The sequence below is a fragment of the Gavialis gangeticus genome, unplaced genomic scaffold (assembly GCF_001723915.1).
Source record: "Gavialis gangeticus isolate Ggan-Ray unplaced genomic scaffold, GavGan_comp1, whole genome shotgun sequence".
Taxonomy (NCBI): Eukaryota; Metazoa; Chordata; order Crocodylia; family Gavialidae; genus Gavialis; species Gavialis gangeticus.
In genome coordinates this window covers 99,400,073-99,427,818 of record NW_017728992.1, presented here as the reverse complement: position 1 = coordinate 99,427,818, position 27,746 = coordinate 99,400,073, and the positions used below count along the sequence as shown (strand labels likewise).

Below are 27,746 nucleotides of genomic sequence, written 5' to 3'. Positions count from 1 at the left end.
GCAGCTCTCCCCAGCCAATCCAAATCACCAAATCTCTCCGAATCCACTGATTCAGCCAGATCGGTTCAGGACAGTGATCTGAATCTCTGAATTAAATCACTGTTGTCCAAATTGGCCAGATCTGAATTGAATACTTCCCTATTCTCACAGGCCCAGTGGCCATCAGAACACTAATCTACTTCTGAGACAAGCAGGTCTAGTGCATCTTTTCTGCTCCATGCAGTAGGGAAATCTCATTAAGAGCTTTGAAGCTGAGCATGGCATGTGTCTGCATAACCTTTGCAGACCTATTGAGACATCTGGGGAAGAGTTTTCAGTTCTTACACTTGAGGTGGTGTGATAATTAGACATATTTAGCTGTTCTTGTAGTGATATTGGGCAGTTACTGGACATGACAATAAGTAGTTTTCAAAGTGGAAATTTTGTGAAATTACATACAAGTGTTCTTCTAATAATATTCTGGTTCATGTGTGTAGCAGAGCACTTTTAAGACATCAAGCAGTCTGAGAGACTGCTTGCAGGTGGCAGAGAGGAGCTAGTGAGGAACTCACCTGACCAGAAGAGGGCTCAGACTGGTGTTGTATAGACTCAGAGCCTGCACCTGTCAGGTAGCCTTTCCCCAACAACCAAGAAGTGAGGAGCTCCCCGCTTCAGGGTTCCTGAAGGGATTGGATATTGTTGAACAAACCTGCAGTTCTGGGAGCTGAGGCAAGTCCCCTGGGCTAAGAAAGACTGGGTTTACAGGCGAGTGGCTTTTGTTTATGTTAAATCCCTGGAGGAGAGAGGTATCTACCAGAGGGTGGTGATGTTTCTTGTTTATTTGAGTTATCCTGGTTGTTTAGCTTTGAGCCCTGCAGGGGCAAGCTCAAGGCCTATTTAGAGGACCAATAACCCAGGAGCCTCAGACTGAAATTGGGCCCCAGTGAGGAGCCCAGGAGCCAAGAAAAAGGCTGAGATCCAAACCTAAAGGTCCAAGAGCCTAGGAAACGGTGGAGTTGGGCCAGAGCAGTCCAAGCCAGAGTAGAGGGTTCAACAGCCTGGAGAAGGGGCTGCATGCAGGACTGAGGGACAGTGTAAGACTGAGTAAGGGACCAGGGGGCCCAAGTGTATGAACTGTTACATCAATGAGAGAGAACATCTGTGAGGCTTGGGGCATGGTGTAGTGGAGGTGAAGGAGCCAAACAAATTGCTCTTAAGGCTCTTGGTGCCCTACAGGGGGCCTAGTCAAGCTGATTGGGACTTACCAAGCCTGAGGGCTGGTTTGAGGCCATTGGGGTCTCAGGAGAGTGGCAACTTATTGGGATTAAAGCACACTCTAAGGACTATTGGCAGCCTCCCTGAATCAACCTATAATATTTAAGAATAAGGAGTGGCAGGCAAGTCATGTAGGGAGAGTGGCACTAGAGTTTGAACAAGGCAGAAGTGACAGGGCCTCTAGGGGGTGTCATGGCTGCCCTGGTGGCAATAAGTCTGTCGCAATGTGGTATTGAACGTAAATACTAGCATAATTTAAAAATGATATTGCTACTTCACTAAAATGAAGAATTTTAGGAATTGGCAAATGAAAGAATCATGATCTCAAGGTCTTGAAATATGTAAGCTTCAGTGTAAAGGATAGCACATCATCTTTTTATATATAGCTGCAAACAAATGGTGTGCTTCTTAATTCATTCTTTTAAACTTGCCCTCCTATGTTTCAATTGAATTACAAGATAAAATGCATACTGTCATGTTTAGGAGCATAAATCAATTGATTTGAATTGGATTTGCATTTGTTGACCTTCTAAAGTACATTTTTGAAAATGCCTGTCAAATATGGCTGTATTGAAGTATGCAAGTTGGAGAGAATTAGACAGCCTTTTTTATATGAAGTTTGTTTATATTTAAAGGGTCCCTTTGTCAAATCATACACTAACACCAAGGTGCAGTAGTGTACTATCAGAAGAGCATATTCAGAAATTAAAAGAAGCAGGAAAAGATGGTGATAAGCAGCTGATAATTGTAAGTACATTCTTTTTATATAACTTTCTCAAGTTCTTTGAAATTTTAATGATTACAATGAAATATTTTTAATTTCACTATGCTTAAGCTGTATGAACTTGCCTTAAACATAGCTGACAATCAGTGTTCCTTCTCTAGTCTTGCAGTCACTAACTATTACGCTTTTATTGAATTATTGTCATTTAAAGTTGGCAGGAAAAGTGATGATTGATTAAAATAGAACTGTTTTTAAACAGAGATCATAAAAAAATTGGCAATTTAAGTAAGCTGCTGTATTTGTTTATTCAAATACAAAGATTTTTACTATAAAGAAGAATAGAAAAGGAATGAAAGACTGTTAAATTATCTTTATTAGCAAATCCTCAGTTTTATTCCATTAATAGAACTGCTGTGGGGGGGGAGCAAATGTATCTTGCATAAAAAGTTGAATGTAAAAAGCATATACTTATTGAAATGAGAAAATATTTTTCCGGGACACTATCTAAAACCAAAGATCATGAAATTTTCCCCCTACACCCTGATGTTTTTTAATTATATCATCTGAGCTTCAACAATAGCAAATACTGTGAGGGAAATAAAAAGAAATAAACATGACTGGTAAACTAGTAAGTATGGCTATTTCCATTAAAGTAGTAGTATATTGAGAACTATTAAACACTATTTCAGAATGGCACAAATTGGGGCAGGGGGCACACTAATTGTCCTTAGAGAGAAGGAACACAAAGTGCCACAGCAGAACCAACACAGACATTATCAGGTATTCACACTTCAGTATTACAAAAGTAGAGTACCTAAGAATTAAAATCATAGGAAAGTCTTTAATCCTCCAAAAACATATACCAGGAATACAAGTCAGAAGTTTTGCTCTTTATTGCAGCAGGGACCTTGCTCCTGTATGCATGGCATTACAAACTAACAGATACTTTGCTCATTGCCACTCAAGTTCATAAATTTAAGGACATTAAATTGTTGTGGGATACATTTAATTAATTTGCAGTAGTGTCAGTCGTTATGTGTATACCGTATTTTAGGGATGTGCAGATAATACCAAGCTGGGTGGAGTTGTTGACACTTTGGATTTAGGATAACCTTGATAAACTGTAGAAAAGGTTAAAAATTAATTGAATGAAATTCAATAAGGGTAAGTGCAAAGTGCTGCACTTGGAAAGTAATAATTGCATGCACTAGTGGACTGTGATCTGAATATGAGTTGACTTGTTTTCAACAAGAGCACGCTGTTAACAGCATTATATTATCAACATGGTTGTATTATCAGGAATGTCACTTGCAAGTCAAGGGAAGTGATTCTTCCACTCTCATCAGCATTGATGAGACCTCACGTAGAGTATTTTGTCCAATTTTGGACACTACGTTTCAAGAAAGATGTGAACGAATTTAGAAGCTGTTCAGAGAGAGCAACAAAAATAATTTTTGTTGACCAAAAGAGGTCTTGGGAACATGATGTTATGAAGTCCCCCGGGGCATGCTTGCTGTTCTCACCTGAAGGCTAAAGGTGAGACTAAAGGTTCTCACCTTCAGCTTCATCTGGTCTCTCTAACTCCTGAAGCCAGTCGAGGCATGACTTCTAGAGTGGAGAGGAGAAGCCAAAGCTTTTTGGTGCCTCACCCTCTTGGGTCTTCTACAGCCCTTTCTACAGCCCTTCCTTAGGGCTGTACCTTCTCATTGACTTCAGAATGAGGGTCATTAACTCTTAATAGGGATAAGAAGTGCATCCTGAAGTTCCAACTGCAAGGCAGATAATGTATCTTTAAAAAGGCAGCTATTGAGCCAAAGGCCACCCAGCAAGAAATCCTTTTTCCCCTCCAAAAGGTTAAGCAAGTAACACTGTACTCAGGCTAGCCCACATAGCCCTGAACACCCCGAAGTTAACTGCTTTCTTTCCAGTGTCCTCAGCCCCCAAAGTAGCCTATCTGTTTTCTTTCTCCTGATTCTTGAGCTCCCAAGTCAAACCCTGCCTGTTCAGGCTGCTCCTATCCAGACGCATGTCCCTCAGCTTTCCTGTATTCCTTTGGCTTCATTGTCTCTTAACCCCTTCTTTCCCCATGTACAAGTCAGTCAGGAAAACTGAGGCGTACAATACCATTAAAACAAAACTGCATTTAAAACACATTTTGCAATAAAATTTGTAGTCTGTCTAACTTGACATATGAAGCAATGTTGGAAGAATTGAGATTGCCTAGTCTATACATGAAAAGGTTGAGGGGGATTTGATAACAGTCTTCAAATACCTGAAGGTTAGTTATAAAGAGGGCAGTGATTGATTCTTCTCTGTGTCCACAGGGGACAGGACAAGGAGTACTGGTCTTAAATTGCAGCAGTGGTAACTGGGTTTGGATATTAAACTAAACTTTTGAACACTAAGTGGTAAAGCAGTGGAACAGGCTACCTGGAGAGGTTGTGAAATCTCCATCCTTGGCATTTCTCAAGACCAGTTTAAATAAACACTTGTCTGCAATGTTTTAGACAGGTATGATCTTGCTTTTGGGTAGGGAGTTGAACTAGATCAGCAGTGTCAAAGATGCATACAGCTCATTGAACGCTAGGATCTGGCCCATGAGTCTTGGACTGAGCGCATGCGTTGTGTGCATTGGCCCCAGTCCTGCTTATGACATGTGATGCCTGTACTGCACTGAATCTACATGGTGGCTCCAAGGCCAGATCAGGCTCACAAGCCATCCAAGCATGCTGGAGTCAGTGCACAGGGTCAGTTGGATGCAGATGCAGTATGCACCCCATGTCAGATCTGCATGCGGTGTGGACCCCAGACTATGGTTAGCCTAGGATACACAGAGACTGGAACGTGTATGCAGCACAGGGAGCCAATCCAAAGTTGCGCTGCATGTAGCACCCTGCACACTGGCTCCAGGGCAGTCTGTATCAGACCCACAGACTGGACCCAGCACACAGAGTTGGACTGGTATCGGCACTTCATGCAGTATGTACCCAACATGCCCCCATGTATGGCTTCACATACAAGCCCTGGACTGATACCAGGGTGTGTGTTGCATGAGCTACCTGTACTGAACCAGCCTTGCATGCTGACTCTGGTGCATGGGGTTGGTCTGTGGGTCTGGTCCAGCCTGCAGGCCAGCCGCGTTCCCTTCATCTGGCCTGCAGGGCTAGAACAGTTTGACGCCCCGGACTACATGGCCTCTTGTGATTCCTTCTAGCTCTATTTTTCTGTGATTTTAAGTTAGAGTATTAATCTTAGAGTAAAAAGGATGGTTTTCATGAAGAAAATTAGAAAATAAGTTTAAATTGGCAACAAATTCATCATTTTTTCTTGTGCATATTTCTCAAGCCAAAGAGAGGGATGCTTAACCATAACAAAATATTTCTAAAAGGAAAAGACCTCCATAATATTATTATTTTTATTCATTCTCTAGCATTAATACTTAAAATTAACACTTACTTGGATCAGGATTAGTTCTTTGTTGGGTTTTTTTTGTCAAAAGAGACTTTAGTCAGGCCTGTAGTTCACTTTAATTAAAGAGTGACAGTACATGTGGCAGTGAAACTTTTTGGTTTACCTTTCTCAGACATGAGACTGCAATGTTCTATATGTATAGAGAAAGTTGTCCTCTGCAAAATAACCTTTTTTGTAAAATACTACATATTTGCTAACCATAGTTTTTGTAGAGATGGTTCATGGTAGTTTTGTATATGGTTTTGATAGTTTGTACTTGCATATATAGAAAAATACCTGATTTGAAAAGGAAAAATTTCAAATATAGTTACTTGAAGGAGTTTAAATCAGTAAATACTTTTTTTAAATCCTATTTTTAAAATTCATAGTTGCCATTTATGAGAATTTGTGATTTTTTTTTTTTTTTTTTTTTTTTTAAATCACATTTTTAGATATCAGCAGTAGTTCAAAATTTTCTGAATGGACATTTTACAAAGATGCTTAGGTACTATTGTGTTGCAGGTATCTGAGTACCAAATCAAAGAATGCTAGTTTGATTTTAAAAATGAATCAATTATTTACTTTAAAAATAAATATAATAAAAATGTTTTGTTGTGTGCAGCCAATTTAAACTCAGGTGCTGTGTAGTTATAAGCTATTTTAATAGTAATAGCTAGAAACGTAATTCTAATTCAGTTGTAATTACTAGTGTACTCTTAGCAATAGCACTTTAATATAAAGGAATAGAAATAGGCTGTTGCACATATGCACATCCAAAAGTGTACTCTGTTGGGGGAGACTTATGTTTAAGGTCACTTACAACATTTAAGTCTTGTCCCTTTTGAGGTAAGCAAATGTGATCTCTCTCTTACAGATCAAGGAGAGATGAGTAGCAGGATTATGACTTGGATAAGGTCAAAGATAGTGTTAGTTCCTGAGGCCACGTGCAGACGAGCGTGCATGCGGTATATTCTGCGGCACCATAAACTGCATGCACCGCACGTGCAGGTGTTCACTGTACTGCTAATTTGCAGTGCACTGGGAGTGTTTTTTGACCTCGGGCTATCCCAGTGTCAGAAAAACCCCTGCACCTGAAAAAAAGTGGAGCGGTGTATGTGGAGGTAGTGTGCGCTGCCCAAAATTGGAGTCTGTACTGTCAGAGCTGTGCTTCGGCTATCGGCCAGGCTCTGCATGCTGGATCACCACCTCATGTAGGCCTAGGAAGCCCCCAGGATCTCAAGTAATGCTGCTGGGGCCAGCCCAGATGCTGGCTTCAGCCTCCTCTAGCCCACCCAGAGTGACTTGTCGTGTTCACGCGTGCATGAACGTTCCTTGGGGACAAGTACCAGCAGCACAACTATGTGCAGCTGCTGTTTGTCCCCGGGAGACGCACGTGCACGCTTGTCTGGACATGCCCTGATTTGTTTTTGTGTTCAAATGAATATAACAAACTATTCTGAAAATTTATTAAATTCACCCCCTCTTGGATTATTTTAGTATGAGAATTATGGACTACCATTTTTTTTAATTTACACATTACATTTATGTGCTCTAAAGTTAAATGAGCATCCAAATGATGCAAAATGAATATATAATTCAATTTTTATTTTTTATTTAATAAAAACAATATGCTTCTGCAGTGTCTGCTTGCTAAAAAAAAATATTTTTGGTCATACTTCCACTTCTACAATTTAGTAAAAGAAACAGTTCATAGGAGACCTAATTTCTTTTGTTTCCTAAATTCTTACCAAGCTTACAATCTTAATTGTTTTACTAATTTAATTTATAAACAGTGATCTTTACTTACATTAATTTGGTAAAAGCTATTTATTATAAAACTGAAAAAGTTAACTATTCTACTTCCAATTGTAGGGTTATATGTGTTATAAAACAATGGAATATTCAAGTTCTTCATCTGAGTTGTTGGATAACTAGGAGATATCATATTATTCATGACTGAATATTGTTTGCATTTCCTTTTCTTAATATCTTTTTATAATTGGACATGTTTATACTATTAAAATAGTAATTAATTTATGACTGATAATTCCATAAAAATAAATTATTTTTAAAATAGCCTTAAATTGCTCTGCCTCCCCTGGCTAAAGCAGTATCCCTCTAAGTAAACTGGGCTTGTGTTCCCAATGGTTTGTTTGAAGTTTGTTTCCTTTTTGAGGGGGGCATGTCTACTGACCCTCTTCTTGATCAACAGGATGAGCTGCCCAGTACCTTACCTTTAGAAATGCCTGTTGTTGCAGACATGCACAGAGCACCACAGGAATCCCCGTTCCTTCTCCTTTCTGTGAAGGGTCTAAGAGGGAAATCACTTCCTTCTTTGGAACTTCTGTCTTCTTTTTGCCATTTCATTTTTCATTTTCAGCCACTCTGTTTTCTGGCTGTTCTGTTCTTTATTCTAGTATCCTCACTCAGCAAAGTATATCTCCCTCTGCCTGAGAGTCTATAAGGAGGGAAGTGAGTTATCCTTTGCCCAAAGCAAGGGCTCCCTTCAATCTTCTACAAAGGCACCAAATGCCTTTTTTGCTTGCAGGGCTCCTTAAACCCAAAATGGAAGATTGGCAGACATGCACCGTCTCAAAGAAGAGAAATTTGGTAAGACTTTTTCCCCCTTGTTTAATACAGAGAAAGAACTTAGCCCTTCTAGATGTTAACTTGGCCTTGATGTAATGCAGTGCTTTTTTGCTGTGAGCCCACATCATCTTAATAGAGTTTGCCTAACTTATCAGAGTTGTTTGTCTGCTGCATTACAGAATTTGCAATTCTGTACTCCTAATTTATGTAGGCCAGTGGGTTTCAACCTTTCAAACTTTTTAGCTCTTTAGTTTTTGCTCTTTTTGACTACGGAAAAATACGAGCAATTCTTGTGTTGCAAAGAAGCCGGAAAGATCACAATGTCCAAATGATTTTTAACATCATGGATTCCTGTTTGAGAACTCGGGGTTTCTCTTGTGAATCATGTTTCTGTACCTAACAGTGCTAACATAGCGTGGCACCCTGTGGCACCTGGAAAGCATCTAATTTTTCTCCAGGGTGCTGCAATACCCTGGTTGAGAATCATTAATATAGGGTTCTTGCTTGGTGACTAGAAGAATGAATTCAAGACAAGTAATCTAATTTCTGCTTTTTCTACTGCTTTTCTAAATCTCTTGTTCTGCTGGATTTCTGGGAACTAATCATCTCGACACCATTTACTAGTTGTCTTCAAAGTCTTGACAGCTCATGCTCCAGTGGGGGCTTGTGAAGAATAGTGAAGGGACACAATCAACTTGAAATAATATTAACTTAAAATGAGTTAAAGGGATTCTGTCAGGTGACATTTTATAGTAATATAAAAAGCCTTTTTCTGTATTTCCAACTTTAAAAAGATGTGAAGTTTTTTATCCTTCTGTGCTAAAGTTTAGGGGCTTTTTGCAGCATGGTAGATTACCAAGTTCTGAAAAGGATTACTCAGGGTTGGTACATATCCCTCCATACCCCCCACCCTCTGGACAGGTCTTCCTGCTTGCCACTTCCAATTATAGGGTCAAAATATGTATTTTTTTTAACCTCTTAAACACCAAAAAGATGTAATTCCTTCTGCTGTATTGCTGCTCTTGATTTTAGTTAGCTTAGTGTCTTTTGCCCTGAAGAGCCTGCACTCCATCCTGCACAACAATTTTTTGCTTGAGGGATGGTGCACAGTGGTGTACAGAGTTAAAATACTGCTTTAGGTTTAGTTCCTAGCTAAAATCTGTATGGACTGCAGAATATATTTATCTAAAACAGATTAACCCATTGCCACTCTGCTGAGCTTGAGAGGAGCCCATGTGTGTTTTGTAAGGGTCTCTTGCATTACCCTAGTATATGGTAAATATTTATGTGTGTGGTTGTCCACTTGAATACATTAAAAGTGTTATTTTAATGAAATCCTGAAAAATATCCTGTCAGATATCTGAGGTATACTAGAATTTCCAATTTGGCTCTCTTATGCCTCTCAGAAACATTAAGATAATAACAACAGCCATTGAGTGGGTTGTACCATGGGTCCGTATTGTCCAATATCCTGTGTCTCACAGTGGCAGAGAGTGGATGTTGAAAGGGAGAGAGGACAGGGTATGATCAGGTTCCTCTTGCACTTGTAGCCTCCAGCATTTAAGATCTAGGAAGTTCTGATTCAGAAGCTGTACTCCTAACGCTCATGCTGAATACCTGCTGGTAGCCCTAGATGAACAAAACTGACACATTTTGAGGATTTCTGTCACTTATTGTTTTGGTGATTTCCTGTGTTCAAGGATTTTTGTTGGCAAAATAACCAACATTCAAGTATAATAACCTTTACATTTCCAATCATTTGAACGCAGATACTTTTGCTTCAGAAGGATTGTTAATAGCACTGTTACGTGTTTGAATGTTTAAGATTTATTTACCTGATTTTTTTTTTTTAAGCGTTCTTCAAGCATCTGAACAGACACCCTTGCCCTTTTTAATCTATCATACCTTGATCACTTTCTTTTTCTTCTTACATGCCATGGGAATATAGGAACTGTGATACTGAGCATAGATCAGTGATTTCTCAGTTGCTTGTTTGCAGCAGTGGTTCATATGTAGATTGCAACAGGCTTTTAGAAATCCTACAAAATGACAGGAAAGAGTGGCAGCCTTTCTTGTGTTTCTGCCTTCCACCTAGTTGTGTTTTTTTTTTTTGTTTGTTTGTTTGTTTTTGTTTTTTTAAGTGCTCTGTCACTTGAAGTACCCTGTGACAATTACTAGAAGTCTATACTTCTTACAGTGAATTTATCAGGAGGCTCTAAAGTCTAGACTTCACTAGCAGGTTTGCTTGAGGTCACAACAGTTTCTGTGTATCATAGAATCATAGAACATTAGGATTGGAAGCATAGGTGATGGAAGGGGGCTGTTAACTGGGCTCAGCCCCCACAAATGCAGGGGGCAGCAGGTATGGCTGGACGTAGTGGGAGAGGGGCACGCACTCAGATCCCTGCACAGCAAGGATCACAGCCAGCCTAGCAGGCAGGTAAGTTTCTTTCTTTACCTGGGCTTGGCAGGGGGCAGATCAAGACCCCCACAGTGCAGGAGGCAGTGGGATAGGGGCGAATTGTTCACCCCTGCCCCACTCCATGCTGCACTGTAGGGATTGTCCCATGACCTGGCCCGACCTGGGCCCCATTCACAATGAAGGGGGGCTGGGCTGGGTCATGAGACAATCAGAGCCCAGTGGCTCCTCCAGAGGCACGGCAGCAGGGATCCAAAGGCAGCGGGGCATGTGCCCCCCGATCTTTGCATGTGGCAAGGGTGGGCTGCAGCTGCAAGCTGGGATCTACCTGCTCCCAGCCTCTGCAACTCCCTGCCACCTTTGAAAGCAGTGTGGTGCCATGTACATCCCACCACTGGGTGGGCTCTGCAGCAAGGCACGTGACACCATGCTGCTTTTGAAGCAGTGACAGCGAGACGCGGAGGCTGGGAGCAGGCAGAGCCCAGCTGGCAGCTGGGGCCCATCCTTCACTGTGGAAAGATCAGGGGGGTACATGCCCCCACCCCCCACTCCTTCCCTTGGCTCCTTAGTGCTGCACCACACCTCTGGAGGAGCTGCCAGGCTCCAATTGTCCCGTGATTCAGCCTGGCCGGGGTCCCATTCACTGTGAGTGGGACCCCAGCTGGGCTGGGTCGTGGGACAGTCAGAGCCCAGATATTCCTCCAGGGATGCAGCATGGGAGAGCCAAGGTAGGGGAACATGCTCACCCTCCCCTGGCTCCCCCACGGTGTGCACAGCAGGTGGAGCCGTACACCTGGAGAAGCCACTGGGCTCTGACTACCCCAAGACCTGGCCTGGCCTGAGCACAGCCCAGGCCAGGCCTAGCCTCATTTCAACCCCCCACCATTCTTCCCCCCCGCTCCTTCCTCTACAGACTTTCTCATGGAGGGGGGCACGTGTTCATGCATGCACACACTTAGTGCTCCCCAAGAAAAATTTCTCCCTTCACCTATGATTTGGGAAGGACCTCAGGAGGTCATCTAGTCCAGGAGTGGGCAAAATATGGCCTATGGGTCAGAAGCACCCCATTAGGTTATTCAATCTGGCCCACAGGGCCCCTAAAAAATTTAGAAAATTAATATTTATCTGTCCCTGGCTGCCTGTCATGTGGCCCTCAATGGCTTCCCAAAACTCAGTAAGTGGCCCTCCGCCCAAAATAATTGCCCACACCTGATCTAGTCCAACCCTTAAGCAGGACCATCCCCAACTAGATCATCTCAGCCAAAGCTTTGTCTAGCTGTGTCTTAAAAACCTCCGAGGATGGAGATTCTACCACCTGTCTAGGCAACCTGTTCCAGTGTTTTACTACCCCTCTTAGTGAGAAAATTCTTCCTAATATCTAACCTAAACTTCTCTTGCTGCAACTTGAGACTGTTGCTCCTTGTTCTATCATCTGCCACCACTGAAAACAGTCTAGCTCCATCCTCTTTTTAAACCCTGCTTCAGGTAGTTGAAGGCTGCTATTGTATCTCTCAGTCTCCTCTTCTCTAGGCTAAATAAGCCCAGTTCCCTCAGCCTCTCCTCAGAAGTTATGTGCCCCAGCTCCCTGAAATAAGTCTGTGAAGTAAGTCTGTTGTCTGCATCTATTTATCAGTTTTCAGATCCAACATGCCATATTTACTTGAATCCAAGACAAGGTTTTTTCTGCCCAATCAACATGAGGTGTGGGGAAAAAAACCTTGTTTTAGTTTTTTTTGTACTGGCCTGAGACATGTGGTGGCTCAGTTCTGACTTCAGCCCTGGCCTGGAATGGCTCATGCAGTGGAGAAGGTGGTAGGCACCAGGATGCAGGGGGACAGGTACAGACATGGGGATGGGGGCAGGCACAGACACTGTTTGGGGTCCAGTGACAGGGGGTTAGGCATAGGCATAGGCATGGTGGGGATAGGCAGCAGGAGAGCAGGCATACGCATGAATTGGTTAGGGGTGGGGTGACGGGCACAGGCATGGGAAAATAAGCAGGGGGGTAATGGGTGGAGTTCCTGCCCCCCATTATTGGCATTGCTGTAGGCAAGATAAATTCAAGATAACCCTCCAATAATTAAATTCTACACATGGACAATTATAACAAATTTATAATTTTCCACATATAGAATCTAATTATTGGTGGGGAGTCTTAAACTCAAGGTTGTCTTGGATTCAGGTAAATACAGTGTGTTCAAGTTGCAAGAACGTCCAGGAAGTGAACTGAAAAAATCTAGTCATGCTGCAAAAATCTTTCCACTGACTATTATAAAAATTAATCTGTTCTTTTATAAAGATCTGAATTAAGTTAAATTCAAGCAGTATATGTTCATATAATGCTATACGTGAGAATTAGATACATAAATAATGAAACCTTCCCTTAGGAATACTGCCAAGGGTTTTTTTAATATTTTGCCTACTTCATATGAAATAACAACACTGCTTAAATAATGAACAACAAATCATTTGCATGCTAAAGTTTGTAATGGATTGCAAAATAAGGTGATAAATTTAATGTCAGAAACAGCAAGATGGAGAAGAAAGTTTCTTTTGTATCATGAGTACTTATCACCTGTGTTGAAAATTGTGAAGTGAACTGTTCCCTTAAAACCAGATACAGAGTATGGTAAAGCTGATATTAAGAACTGTCTTTGTTGATGGTGAGCATGATATTATAAGTCTCTTATACATATATACCACCAAAGGAGAAGAGAAAAAAGTACAATGCTAGCCAATTGATTTGAAAATATTTAGTTTCATCACAGAATTCTGAAATCCCTTGGCCAAATACAGTAAGTTTGTTACTGCTTATTTCCGTGTTCTGGATTTTCATAGTAGTAACCAAAGTATGATGGACACTTTCCAGATCCTCAGAAAGGGTTTACACCCAACGAATTTATAATCTGACAGGAGTTGGTAGTGGGAAACAATAAGTAATGCATTTTTTTATACTAGGCAATAACGGTTATTACAAGTAACAGTAGGTAACGGCATCTTAATGATATCTTTGTATTCTGTCTTTCATAAAATATGAATAGTCCTTTTGCTTTATGCATGTGTCTTAGCTCTGACCTGAAGGAACTGGGGAGGGAAAATCTGTCTTAATGCCCCTCTTGGTCTATGGTCTGTCTTGAGACTGACAACTTGTCTGAATGCTATAGGAGGGTAAGGCTTCCAGTCGCTATTTTTTGTATTTTTCCCTTCCTCCATTTTAGCTTGTGTGCTGTGTCTACAGATGTTATTTAATTGCATATCTACTTATGGAATCTTTTAATTGAATTCCATTTCTGTTCTGTACTTTTGAACAATATACCTTCTTTTAAATAGGATGCAGGACAAAAGAGGTTTGGCGCTATTTCCTGCAATATTTGTGGAATGCTTTATACTGCATCAAATCCAGAGGATGAAACTCAACATCTGCTGTTTCACAATCAGTTCATTAGTGCTGTAAAATATGTGGTAAGATAATTTTATGCCTCTTTTTAAAGAATAAGATTAACGTTTTTCATACTGTATTAACTCAAGTTCACATTACTTTGAAGTATAAAGTTATTGTAATAAATTCTTGCCCTTAAAATAACACAGTAGATTACAAATCCATTTCTAGAAAATGATGGTTTTGTTAAAAGCCTAACAGGTGGTTATAATTAAGCTACAAAAATTCATCATCAAGATAATACACATCTGTTTCAGTTTTATTCTGTCCTCTTTATTTAGTAGTTGGGCTTACCGTTTTCTCTAGAATGCCATAGAACTTCTTATTCAGTTTGCTTTCCTTAAATGGGCTAAGTTAAAATAGCAGTAATTCAGAAGTAGATTAGCTAGGAAATTTTTGGCATAGCTTTAGTGTGTTTAAACTTTATTGAATAGGCTGTTTTCTTTTTTACAGTGTAAAATTAAAAAATAGAATTTTACATTTTGTGCTTAATAGGTATGTTTGTCATTCAATTGTACATTTTAGACAAACTTGGAAGTTTTGTACAGTTTCTAATTTGTAGTAAAATCAGTTATTTTGTGTAAACTGATATTACAAGATTTATAGGGGAAACTTGCCCCGGTTTCTGAAATTCAGATCAGAATCCATGAAGTCCATTTTCTTTATCACACATGTTACCTTCAGTACTCTACACTCAAGTAGATAAGACCTCCAGGATAACTGAACTGCGGCCACCAATTCATTTAATGTAGGTGCCAATCAGCAATTGGAGTACTCTTAAATCTAGAGCTGGGTTTGAACCAGTTACCCATTAAAAAAATCAGTATATTGCGCTAATACTTTTGCAACTATCTAGTCCTGATAAAATACTTGGGTCTTTCATTCTTTTCTCAGTTGACTGGCTGAATAACCCCAAAATATCCTTTCTTGGTGTTTCTGCAAAAAAGAAAAATCAGCTGTAAGAGAAGAATGAGTTGATCATGTGATAAAAGGCTGCATGATACATACATGCTTTGTCCATTATCTGACAAATTAGTCATTTTATGATGTCTGCAGATAGTGAACATGTCCCAGGAGTCTCTCCACTATTGTAGATATTGCAGCAACTAGCAATAAGGTGGTTTGGGCACACCACATCTGGGTTTAAATAGTTTAGACTGACAGTGGGGTGATGGGAGGGAGAGATTATACAGACAAATAGGTAAGGGTGGGGGAGTGGTAATTAAAATAAGAGCAACTCTTTCGTTTGAGCAGATGTGGCCTGTAGCTGTTCGTGCCGCTGGAGGGACCTTGGAGCAGAGTGGACAAGTATTTTAAGGATGATGAAAGTTGCAGCAGTTGGTGTGACCTCTGTTCCTTACTGTCATAAGATAATGTCTAGGACAGTTGTGTTCATTGTTTTGGCCTTGTGTGTCAGATGAATGGTGCAAGGCTGGTCCACAGGCCAGATTGGGCCTTGTGCTGCCCCCATCCACTGGAATCAGCCTTCAGGGGCCCCACACTTCTCCTGTTTGGCCCCTGTGCACTGGGATTGGCCCTGCATGCCCAGCCTAGCATGCAGGGGCACCGCCCATGGGAGTCCATAGGGAGTCCTGCGGGCCAGATGACACAGCACTGGGGGCTACATCTGGCCTGTGGACTGGGGATTGAGCACCCCAGTGTAAGATAAGTTATTAACAAAATTAACAGTGATATTAATATCAAAGGAAATGGATAAAAGCTGTTACAATTCAATTGCTAAACTGTCCCAAGGCAATTGGCTAACTTGTATTGCTGCTTATTTATGCAGATACGCCAGTTACGTTGTAATGTTTGACACTATTTATAAGCAGCAGCCTCATCCCTTCTGTTCAAAGTGACTTAAAGTTCATTTGTCCATACCCACAGACCATTTCAAGGTACTCTCTTCTCCCATTCATTTATATGGAAGCCAGTATTGGATAATGCTTTATAATGAGAAAGTTTATGGTTTATGAGTAAGTTCAAACACTAGGAAATTTTTTTTCAAATAATACATACAAACAAGGTTGTATAAAAGGACACATGATCACATGGGTGAGAGAGGTTTGGTTTGTCTGTTCGTTTTTAATTCCACCAGAGCAGACTTTTTATCGTCAGCTCAGGGAATGTGCACAACATTGTTATTTTCTGAATGATATGCTATTGTAATAGGCGTAGTGGTTCTTATAATAGGCATTTTAGATATAAGGGAAATCACTGAATTTTTTTATGTTCACTTCTTCTTGACCAGTTCTACAGTTTCATAGCATAGGGATTAATATTATGTAGAACATTGTGTAATTATAACAAACCATTGTATCACTGGCCATTTTTTTTCCCCTCTTCAGTTTGCTCACCTGGGTTTGGTGCTTTGGTATACAATAGTAATATCAGTGGCAGACAGTCTCATAACTTGCTTTTTAAAAGTGCCTTAACAGTGTTTTTTCAAAGTCAGCCTTTGGCCCTTTTTGCTCCTTTTATGCTTAAAGAAACCCCAAAATGTTAATTTTAACCTAGAAATAGCAGAATTTAAATAAAATATTATGTCCATCTAAAATGCTAGTCTGGGAGTGAAGGGGCAAATACCAAAAATCTTTAGTAAAAGTTGTGAATGGTTCTGTTTTATCCCCTTTTTCAGAAAGTGTCAATATTTGAAAAAATGATCAGATTTCTCATTAAAGGGGTGACTGACTGTTAGGGAGAAATTGATTGCTTTACCTCTAGACCCATGAGGTGGGAGTTGTAGTTGCCTCTGTAGTGTTGCTCATGGTCTTTTCCCCAGACCTTTTGAGCATGTAATAACAATTTTTGCAGTAGCAAGGCACTGGCAATGACCTTGTCTTCCCTGTTTTTACCTATGATATGTTACAGAGTGTTCTTGATGTTTCAGGTGTTATGCCATGTACTTGGGTGTGAAGATTAAAAGTGGCAATTGCTTGTAAATGTAGGGGGACCCCTCAAGTTCTATGGGTTTTTTCGCCCTAAATAGTAAGACACGGATAGAAAAAGCCCAGTAAGAGAGGCCAGGTGATAGGATCAGGATATAGTCTCTTGTTCCTTACTGTGTTCCAGTCAGTCATTTAATGCTGTAATGCTAATAGCTTTTTTCCACCCTGGGGCCCATTTCCTCCTAATAAATAGGAAGGACAGAGTAATGTTTGCCTCTCACATGATTGTGATCCCAGAATATGCTCTAATAGTAGTGTCCAACCTTTCAGCCCTGTGAGCTGAATGAGTGGTGTGGGATTGGGCATGGACCAGATCAGGCCCTCAGTTCTGTGAGTTGGCAGAGTGGTGTGAGGCTGGGCATGGGCCAGATCAGACTCTCATTCCCAACCCTTGCTCTGCACGCACTATCACAAGGCTTTCCTGGCTGTTATTGGGGTCTACATTTTTCTACCTTTAGGCCTTCTCACAGTTTTCTGATTGTTTCAAGGCAGACAAGGTTCGTTGGGTGAATCTGATATCTTTTATTAGATCAACTTAAATAGCTGGAAAACAATTTTTTAAGCAAGCTTTTGGGTTCAAAAACCCTTTGTCAGGCTAAGGAAGTATCAGCAGTTGGTGTTCAGATTCACCCAAAGAACCTTGTTTGACTATGTCCTTAGACTACCACGGCTACAACCTACACCCCTTTAACACTGACTGTTTCAAGGGATTTGTCTCTTTCTACCCATTGTTAAGGCTTTTCATAAGGTCATGCAACTTTGGAGCAGAGGCTAAAGTTTGGTGATGGCAGTAGCCTTCATATACCAGGGGTATGTCTTCTGTTATCCCCAACTTTGACAAAGCTATGTCTTTGTAAATCCATTATTGAAATATATTCCAGTAAACTTCAGATTTTAACAGCTAAATTCCTTGAAGAATCCATCCTCACTGTACATACTGCAGCCCAGGACATGTGCTCTTCCTTCCAGAGGCTGGAATGGATTCTTGAAGCGTCATTATGCCTCTGCCACCAAATCTGCAAAGTATGCTGGTCTTATTTAATGTTGATTCACCTAGCACATTATTGTCAAGAGTTAGTTAAGGTGGCAGAGATCTGTACACTGGATCTAAATCTTATATCCCTACTGATGTCCCAAGGCGCCAATCCATCACTTCATGACTTTTTTCCTGGTTTGTTTTCAAAAGTCTAAGGCTCCTTGTACACGCTGCAGGGGTTTGATTCGGTTTAGTTCTCCCTAAATTGAAATGGTGGGTTTTTAAAACACCGCTTCAATGTAGGGAGAATTAAACCAAACTAAACCCCTGTGGGGTATACACAAGGGGTGGGGGCTTGATCTTTAGCTGCCTCTTCAGCCGGGGGGGGGGCAGCTGCTGGCGGGCTGAGCAGACCCTGTTAGGGGCACCCAGGCGGTCCCAGGGGAGGCCATAGCCACAGTGGGAAGCGCCAGCCCCCATACAGCCACGGAAGGAATCACCAGGCCCCTGCACAGCTCAGGCAGGCAGGCTTTGGGATGAAAAAAAAGATCAGGCCCGCTGCTTTTTTTTTTTCTTCAGTGGAGCCCACCTTCATGAGCTGCGGCCGGGCCCAGTCCCACAGCCCCTGAGCTGCATGTGGCCTACCAAGCCCCAAGCATGTTGGTTTCCAGCACCCCATGCACAGTTGCACTTTGTTAGGTAGCAAACTAAAATACCTCAGTTGTTTTATCTTGCTACGTACTGAAGTCATTTAAAGTAGAATATGCCGCCAAGCATGCAAACAGCAACTCCGTTAAAGTGGTGCAAAAGGGCATTTAAGCTGCTTTAAAGGCCAATTTTGTGGCAAGTACAAAGGCCCTAATCAAAGCTGCCTTAAAAGACAACTAAGATTGGAAAGTCAAACAGCTATAATTCAGCTTCTGCCCCATTCTGTGCGTTGTATAATCTTAAATTATGTGTTCATATTTGCTAAAGTCTATTTTAATTTTTTGGTTGTAGTGTGTGTCATGGGCATGAAAGGATACATGTTTGTATACCTAAGACTATATGTCTAGTCTTAGGTGTACAGTACCTACAGAGAAGTGATTTGCATCAGAGCCCACATTTCAGATTAAAGAAAACCCAAGATTTGATTATTTGGCAGTTGGGCAATAATGAATATTTGTACTGAAGATAAAGTTAAACAGACATCCTAAGAGGGAGTGAAAATTTCTTTTAATCAAACTAAGTCTTTGAATATCTGAGGATATATACTTAAAGCAAAATAAGTCTTGCTGATCTTTCAGATAGGATGGCTTGTACCATTTGATAGCATGTCTTTAAGATGTTCTAATTCTGTTTTAACTTCTACATGAGATTTTTTTCCCATCCAAGGATCTTGAGGCATTCTACAATTAAAACAGAAATCATAGAAAATTAGGGTTGGAAGGGACCTCGGGAGGTCATCTAGTCCAAACCCCTGCTCAAACCAGGACCATTCCCAATGAGATCATCCCAGCCAAAGCTTTTTCTAGCTGGGTCCTGAAAATGTACAAGGATGGAGATTCCACCACCTGTCTGGGAAACCTGTTCCAGTGCTTTACTGTCCTCCTAGTGAGAAAATTCTTCTTTTTATCTAACCTAAACTTCCCTTGCTGCAACTTGAGACCATTGCTGTCATCTGCCACCACTAAAAACAATTTAGTTCCATCCTGTTTTGAACTCCGCTTCAGATAGTTGAAGGCTGCCATCAAACCCCCCTCAGTCTTCACTTCTCTAAACAAGTCCAGTTCCCTTGGCCTGCCCTCAGAAGTCATGTTCCCCAGCCCCCTCACCATTTTTGTTGCCATCTGCTGGACTCTCCAATTTGTCAGCTTCCTTTCTGTAGTGAACTTAGTGTGCCTTTATTACTTACAATTAATAGCCATACAGAATCTCGACAACTAGTTATCTAATGACTGAACACGCTACTCCAGATGTGGCCTCAGTGCTGAATAGAGGGGGGAATAATTACTTCCCTTGACCTACTGGCAACGCACCTACCAACGCAGCCCAGGATGCTGTTAGCCTTCTTGGCAACAAGGGCACACTGCTGGCTCGTATTCAGCCTGTTGTTCACTGTAACCCCCAGGGCCTTTTCTGCAGACCGCCCAGCCAGTTAGTCCCCAGTTCTGTATTGGTGTATGGGATTTTTCCATCCTAAGTGCAAGACTTCGCACTTGTCTTTGTTGAACCCCATGACATTCCTTTTTGCCCAATCCTCCACTTTGTCTAGGTCACTTTGAATTCAAGCCCTACCCTCCAGTGTATCCAGCCCCCTGCCCCCCCTAGCTTGGTGTCTGCAGACTTGCTGAGGGTGCCCATTATGTCATCTTCCAGGTTGTTGATGATGACCCTCCTTAAGAGATAATATCCTTGTTTTACAGTTGAGGGCAATTGGACGCAAACAAAAGTTATAACTTGCCTAAGAGAACAAAACTGATGTCAGAATTGGAAATAAGAATCTAGTTCATCCTATTATTTACTACTATAAAGCATGAAAGATTAAAAAAAGGGTGTGCAGTTGAAGTTAACTTCCTTACCTTAACTTCTTTTCTTTAAGACATACTAAAGAATCTGCCAGGAATAAGGTTCTTTATTTTTTCCACATCTAAACATTTTCAGTTGGTCTGTTAAAGATTTCATCCTAAGAAATCCTTACTTCTCACTTAATGTTTGGAGCATCACAGCTACAATATCACTCTTAAAACACCATAAACATTTTTAGGAAGAACAAAAATGTAAAATTATAATTTTCAAGCTATTTACATGTATGTGGGAGGCAGTGATTGGAAACAGGTTATGCCTGGTGTATCAAAAAAATCAGTGCCGGGCATCATATCATATTTTATATTTTTATAAGAACTTTTTGAAAATTCCGAAATACATAGTTAATGCATTCTTCTGTATCCTTAGTTTGTATATCTTCAAGGGACAAGTGTACATCAGAAGTTCTTTACATTGTGAGCATAGCAGAACTTGCATAAGTGCAAGCACTTCCAAGCTACACCAGAGTTGCCATCGCTATTGAAAAATGGCTTAGTCACACTTGTATCCTCATTCTGCCCCTTAACTAGGCTGGAATATACCAAAAAATGCTGCGCCAAAACTGCACTGTCACAGTTGGTGTTCCTATCACAGTGCCTCAATACTGTAAACACTGCAGCAACTGCTGTGTAATAGGCAACATTTCCTTTATTCTTGATTAGATTTCCTGTTTAAGCTATTCATTATTTTGTCATTCTTTTCATACACATTCTGTGCATTGTTAGGGTGCAATAAAAACAATCTTGAGTCATTTTTTAAAATAGTTTAAATAGAATATGTGCATATGAATTAGAAAATAAATGTTTAAGTGATAATAACGCAAATAGATAATTATTTTCCCAGCAGTTCGTCAGCTCTAGTAAAGGACTCTCTCATCTTAGTTTAGTGACCTACAATATAGATATCTACATCCACTGACATTGCAGGTGTTAGAGAGAATGCTTGCTGTTTTCAGCTTACTAAATGGATGATACTACTCTGATAGACTAACATGAATTTAGTGTGCCTTTATTACTTACAATTAATAGCCATACAGAATCTCAACAACTAGTTATCTAATGACAGTAGAGCTTACTTCTATGGCTATATGGTTACAATCATGCCCTTTTCCCAGACAATGCAGAATTATGAGTATTTTGATACAAATGAAAGAAAGTGATAGCTCATTCTGCCAACTTTAATACTGATTTATTTATTTATTTATTTATTTTTAAATTCTAAACAACACTTTGTATTACTTGAGTTCACAGTCCCACCTTAGAACACCTTAGTGTAGAGTCCCACTTTGAAGTCAGAATGATGAAAACGCTTTCTTTTTACTCCAGGTCTTCATGGGGATTTATTTTTAAAGGAAAATATGCCAGCAAATTGCATAAAATATCATTAAAACTGTATTGGTATATTTGCAAATACTTGATCAACTAAAGTTGAAAGTTTAAAATACAATATAAGAATAATACTCGGACTATGATATTCTGGTGATTTATCAACATACTGGTAGCTTAGGAGGAAATAGTTTGTTCCTTTTTGTTTGTAAGCATTAGGATTTTTGACAAAATAGAGAAAAGGTTATATCTACTTCTTGAGAAATACTACAAAATTCAAAATGAGAGGGATGCCATTTGTACTTGGTTTTGTTTTTTACTCTAAACCATAAAATCAAGTGATCTAAATCTAAATCTTTTTTTGAATACTGGCAGCATACCTGGGAAGACTTTAAATATTTCTCAGCACAGGGTGTCTTTTAAAGGCAGAGTTGTAAGGCTCTGGATTTCAGAAGCTGTGAAGTAACAGCTGCACAAAATTATCTTGTATTAAAAAATATATATATTCACTTAAATTCTCTTCCGAAAAATAGTAGATACAGAACAATAGAACGAAAAGAAAAATGATAAATATTTAGATGCAGTTTCACTTGTCCTGAAAGATTGCTTCTCTGATCTTACTCTGTTTTGTTTTAATAAAATATTAATCTACTTAAAAGTAAAGCAGTGGCGGCATAGTCGGGTGACAGGACTCCTATTTTTCTGTATGTATAGGTAGACTGACTGTTCCTTGGGATTAAAAGTCTTCTGAAAAGACAGCTTTCATAATTTTCTTACCTTTTAATGAAACTATTTTTGAAGAAGAATGTCTGAGCATCTCTCCTGAGAACATGCTTTTTGCCTAAAATACTTACTGGTCTGCATCCTTGTGTTGGGACAGTATCACTCTGGGTGCTGTTATGGCAGGATTACCAAGCACGTGATTTAGATTAGATGAGTGACATTCTTAGTTGGGAAAGAGTAGGTAATGGAATACGTAGGAGTCAGAGAGTCAAGTTAAGTGAGATGAAAAGGAAAAAAGAGGGGGCTTAACTCCTGCTCTAGTTTGTTTAGGAGATACTATGTTTATTAAAAATTGAGATCAAGCTATCACACATAGTACTGTTCTTCTGAGTTAGTGTCATGATAATCTTATTAGTTCCTACCAGCCAAGCATAACTTCCATTATGCCACTCTGTGTCAGTACTCAGTATTGCTGTTGCTGAGGTGGAAGATGGCAGGAATGAACTACACTTGTGCATAACACCCCTGTGATATTAGTGCTCAGCCCTGGGGAACACCACATGTTCAAAAGTATCCCTTCTGTGTCATTTTCAGTGTTGGCTGCAAGTGGACCTCTGATGAGCCTCATTTCTAAAATTCTTCTCTTACTCTCTTGTTTGGGAAATGGAGATTGAAAGTAGCATGCTAAAAAAATAGAAATCAAGGATAATACTTCCAGCATGTGACACAATACAGGTAGATCGTGGCATTCAGACACAGTGCCAAATCCAGTTGTTTGTTTTAGTTAGGTTTTATTGATGCTGGAAGTTATAGATTTCAATGAAAAGTGTTCCATCTGTGTTGTTTCTGCAAAGGCTTTTTTACATTAAGTTGCTTTGTGTAAAACTTATAGTTTGGCCAGCTAAGTGGCTGAAATTACTCTCTGTATTTTCAGAACCTCGTCAAAGCAACTTAAGTTCTAATTTCTGGATTAGTCCCATCTTACTAGATTTAAGTGGCTTTTTTTGTTTTGTTTTTTCCATGCAGGTACTGCTCATTAATCACCATGAGTGTGGATCTGAAGAAGAATTAATAACCTCTATTTTTTTGAGTGTGTTTAACTTCAGATACACACAACGTAGCCTCCTTCCCCATTAGATTCTTAGAAGGTAGTTATACTACTTTTTATAGTCTCCTTCTTGTGGCTTTGATAGTTTTGATCAATTAAAAAAAATCTCTTCCTTACATTTTGGGCAACTGCATGCCAATCAGTTCATTTAGAACCTCCTGGAGGTCTTTCGCATGCCAAACTTTAAAACTGAGTGTGTATTTGTGGAGGTAACTATGTTAAAGAAGAAATCTTTTAATAGAAGCATAGATTTTTCCATTCACTGGACTCTAGAAAATTAATGCCTTTTAGACTGGGGCATCAGTTATATTATCTGAGTGAGTTAATCCTTTTTTAAAATTTCAGTTTGAACTATCATGTTGTGGGGGAAAAATTCAATTATACAATTATAAAATACCTTCACAAGTTGTATGTAGGTGTAGTTGGGTGATATAAACTTGCATCGAATGTGACTGCATTATGATTATCGTGTAGATAAATAAGGCTGGCTGGTAAGGTCTTTTATCAGCTAAGCAATTGCAATTAGGTTTTTTGTAAATTTTTATACCACAAGTTGATATGTATTACTATTATTGTAAAACGGCATCTTGTATTCAGATTTTATTATTATTATTATTATTATTATTATTATTATTATTATTATTATTATTATTTAGGGATGGAAAAAGGAGAGAATTTTGGCTGAGTACCCTGATGGCAAAATAATAATGGTTCTTCCTGATGATCCAAAATATGCACTTAAAAAGGTAATAATAAATAAGTAAAAATACGTAAAGTTGCTTGATGTTTAAATGTCACAGTTATCTATATTGTAGTTAATGTTATAATGAATAAGTTTTTTTCTGACAGAGCTGTCAGTACACTTCAACTTAATACTTCCCAGTTGCACCAAATCCAGCCTTAGCCTAGCTGAGAATTCAGCTCTGCGTATTCAGTCTCTTTAAGAAAGCCCATGATCATTACAGCAGGGGCTGACTATTAGACTTAGTGACTGGTTGATAAATGTGTATGTTTGGCGAGCTTAAAAAAACTCCATTTGTTTCATGAGAGGACTGGATTCACTGGCCCAAGAGGCTCATTTCAATACTATATTCCTAAGTTTTGTGAAGTACCTTTTCTCTTTAAAAAACAATAAAAAAACAAAACAAAACAAAAATTATTGCATGGGCATTTTAAGCTGTTTGGATTGCATACAAATGTGAATCACTTTTGATGACTTCAGCTGGGTTGTGTTTGAGTTTCAATTGAGAGTTCCGGCACTTGAGATTTAGCAGCTGATTAGAATTGAACAGAGCATGACATGAGCACCAGTACTTTTGTAAATGTTTAAGTTTTGAGCCTGTTAAAATAATCATGGCTATTCACTGAAATATCAACTTTAATATAAATAATAATCTCTTTCTAAATACTAGGCATAAACACTTCTGAAGTTTAAAATTATAAGAAGGAAAACCTGGCATGCATATAGTGAATTCATCATTTTAAATAACGTAGTTCTAAATTTGAACGCTTGAAGACTAATATTACAGTTTTGTTTAAATTTAATTTCAAAATCCTTTTTTTAATGTGCTATTTTTCTTTAACCTACTTTACAGAATGTTCTAATATCCATATCCTTGCAATTGTCAAAAAGTATTGTCAAAAAGATAGTTCTAAAACAAATATTCATGGCTTTGGCACTAATTAAAAGCAAAAGTAACTTCATTTGTCACAGATATTTAGGTATCTTTAATAATGAGGCCAAATATTTAAGTAGTTTAGTTTTTTAAGAATATCTTTGACTGAAGTTTAAATTACATGACAAATACATGTTTAAATATGTTGAAAGGTATTGTCAGATATTTCATACACAGAAGAAATTGTTCATCTTTTTGTCTAGTAGTAGTGCTATATAGTGTTATATAAAAAACCAGTGATTACTGCTTTTGTTAACTCGCTCCAAAGGACTTAACTGAATATAGCAATGACAAATATTGCTAAGTTGCAGCTGTGCTGTAGTTGGATCTTATCTTATATTTGAGTAAATATGGTAAATTTAAAGTGAACCTGAATATAAGATGAACCCCATGAATTAGATTCTATATATGGACAATTTATAAGTTTCTTATAATGTTCTGGGGGTATAGGTTGTAGCTGTGTTGGTCTTAGGACATAGGTAGGCAAGGTTCTTTAGATAAATCTGATATCTTTTATTAGACCAACTCAGATAATAGAGAAAAATGCTTTGTTGCAAGCTTTTGGGTTGAAATGCCCTTTGTCAGGCTCAGGAAGCATTTATAATTTTCTAGGTATACAGTCTAATTACTGGAGGTTTGCCTTGAATTTGTCTACCTCCCACTGCTACAGCAGGGAAAAATAAATCTGGAGGGATTAGGTGGCTCCTTTCTTTCTCCCCTGCAGCACCTTCCCTCTCTTCCCCACCATGGTCAGACTCTGTTCTGGAAGTAAGGGGCACATTTGAAAACACTGACTTTTTACTCCGGGTACCCACAGATTTAGTTCATCCAAGACTGATGCATTTTACCTTTTTTGGAACTGCTGGAAGTTTTAGCATATAAATTCATACACACACTTTTAAGCAACACTTTTGTACATACTTATAAGCAGTACAAACTATGCGTGATGTTAGTTCAGAGACAAAAGGCTAATGATTTACCATATAGTTCACTGGGCTGGGCTGTTGAGCCAATGGGATTTCAAGCCATGGTGACCTCACAGATCAGCACTGCTCAGTATGTGTGTGTACTCCAGATAGCTCATGAATCCTTTGTGGAGGTAATTAGCCTGTCCATTCATAATTGCAACCGGGTGTTGTTGTCATGACTTCTGGGATCCTCAAAAACATTGACGTAGCTGAGACATAGGGCAACCTGGTTCAGCTCTACCTCATGGGGGGCAGGGCTACACTAATTATATACACCAGACTGAGAGAGGGAGCAACAGAGGGATTCTGGGTAAACCGTTTGGAGCCCTGTTTGGTGATGTTTACTGACATTTAAGGCAGATAAAGAAATAGGAATCAGTGGAAATGGCACAGCTCATCTGTAGAACTATGGAAGTCAAACTGTATTCAATATTGTGGCTCACCATGACTTGAAAAGGAGGTCTGCACTCAGTGGGCATTATCCTCTATCTTATTCAGATGGGCTGCACTAACTTATCCTTATGGTTGCCCCATACGGGCCATGTGTTTTGTAGTCGTGTTTGGAGTTCCATTACTGAGCACGTTCTGCTTTTGGCAGCAGTTACATGATAGTATATTTAGTGAGGTTTTCTTGTATGTAAATATAAGATGAGCTTTTCCCACTATGCAGATTGGGGTGGTGGGGGCGAGGGACTTTGTCTTATATTTGAGTAAGTGCAGTAATAAATCAAGCAGATTTTGCTGTGCTCAGTACGTGGACAGGAGAGCCTGAGGAATACTGTTGAAGGAACATGTACATTTTTCTATTCCAGAAAGGCAACTTCTCTGGAGATGTTGGATTCTATAGTCATAATGGTCCAAGACATGTGAGAGAGAGTGATATTTATGGGTCATATATTTTATAGGAACAACTGTGTTTTTGGGAGATATTTGGACAGCCTTTCAGGTACAAGTCAGTATTCCTCAGGTCCTGGAAATAGTTTGTGTAGCCCATGGGGCAAAATGAATTTGATACCCCTGGTTTAACAGATTTTGGATTAAAATGCCTCACGTCCTAAAACCATCCCATTTCAAAGAGCCTGCTTTGCCTACCATAACCTCTTGCTCTGTCCCACATGTTGAGGATAGAATAGTAGAAGAGACCTTGGGTACATGTAAATGCAAGGTCCACCAACTGTGTTCTGTTTACCTCTGGAAACAATCTGTTTCTAACATTTACCTGCACTGGACACTAGCTGTGAGCTAAAAAAAAAGTTAATATTTTAAAATCTTTTCTTCAACCATTAAAATTCCGTTACTTTTAAATCGACTGGGCTTTCTAGGAGCCATGGGGAAAACTAAGAAAAAACTGTCAGAATTCTTGCCAGTCTGCTCTGGAGAAAAATTCCTTCCTGGTCACAAATGAATACAGGCCTCAGACTTAAGACGTGGGTTTCAGGAACCAATTGTGGCTTAAGTCGAAAGGTTGTAACTAGGAACTAATTTTCCCATAGGAACAATGTTATAAATGGGTGATTGGTTCCTTTAGGATGCTGGATACAGCTATGTCCAGCTGGTAAGTCTGGAAGGGGTGGGGGGGGCA

The 27,746-nt window shown here is 39.6% G+C and overlaps 1 protein-coding gene across 2 annotated transcripts in view; it reads left to right on the top strand.

The window, feature by feature from the left end:
- ESCO1 (establishment of sister chromatid cohesion N-acetyltransferase 1) overlaps positions 1 to 27,746 on the top strand; it is a 57,664-nt gene that overhangs the window by 14,989 nt on the left and 14,929 nt on the right. Inside the window, exons 5-8 of one of the 2 annotated variants that reach the window (XM_019526099.1) lie at positions 1,890 to 2,001; positions 13,767 to 13,898; positions 23,439 to 23,560; positions 24,177 to 24,263. In XM_019526099.1, coding sequence (XP_019381644.1) covers positions 1,890 to 2,001; positions 13,767 to 13,898; positions 23,439 to 23,549 — 355 coding nt within the window. In that variant the 3' untranslated portion in view covers positions 23,550 to 23,560; positions 24,177 to 24,263. Of the gene's footprint in view, positions 1 to 1,889; positions 2,002 to 13,766; positions 13,899 to 23,438; positions 23,561 to 24,176; positions 24,267 to 27,746 lie in introns of those variants that run through there. The other variant, XM_019526091.1, reaches the window with a different exon arrangement.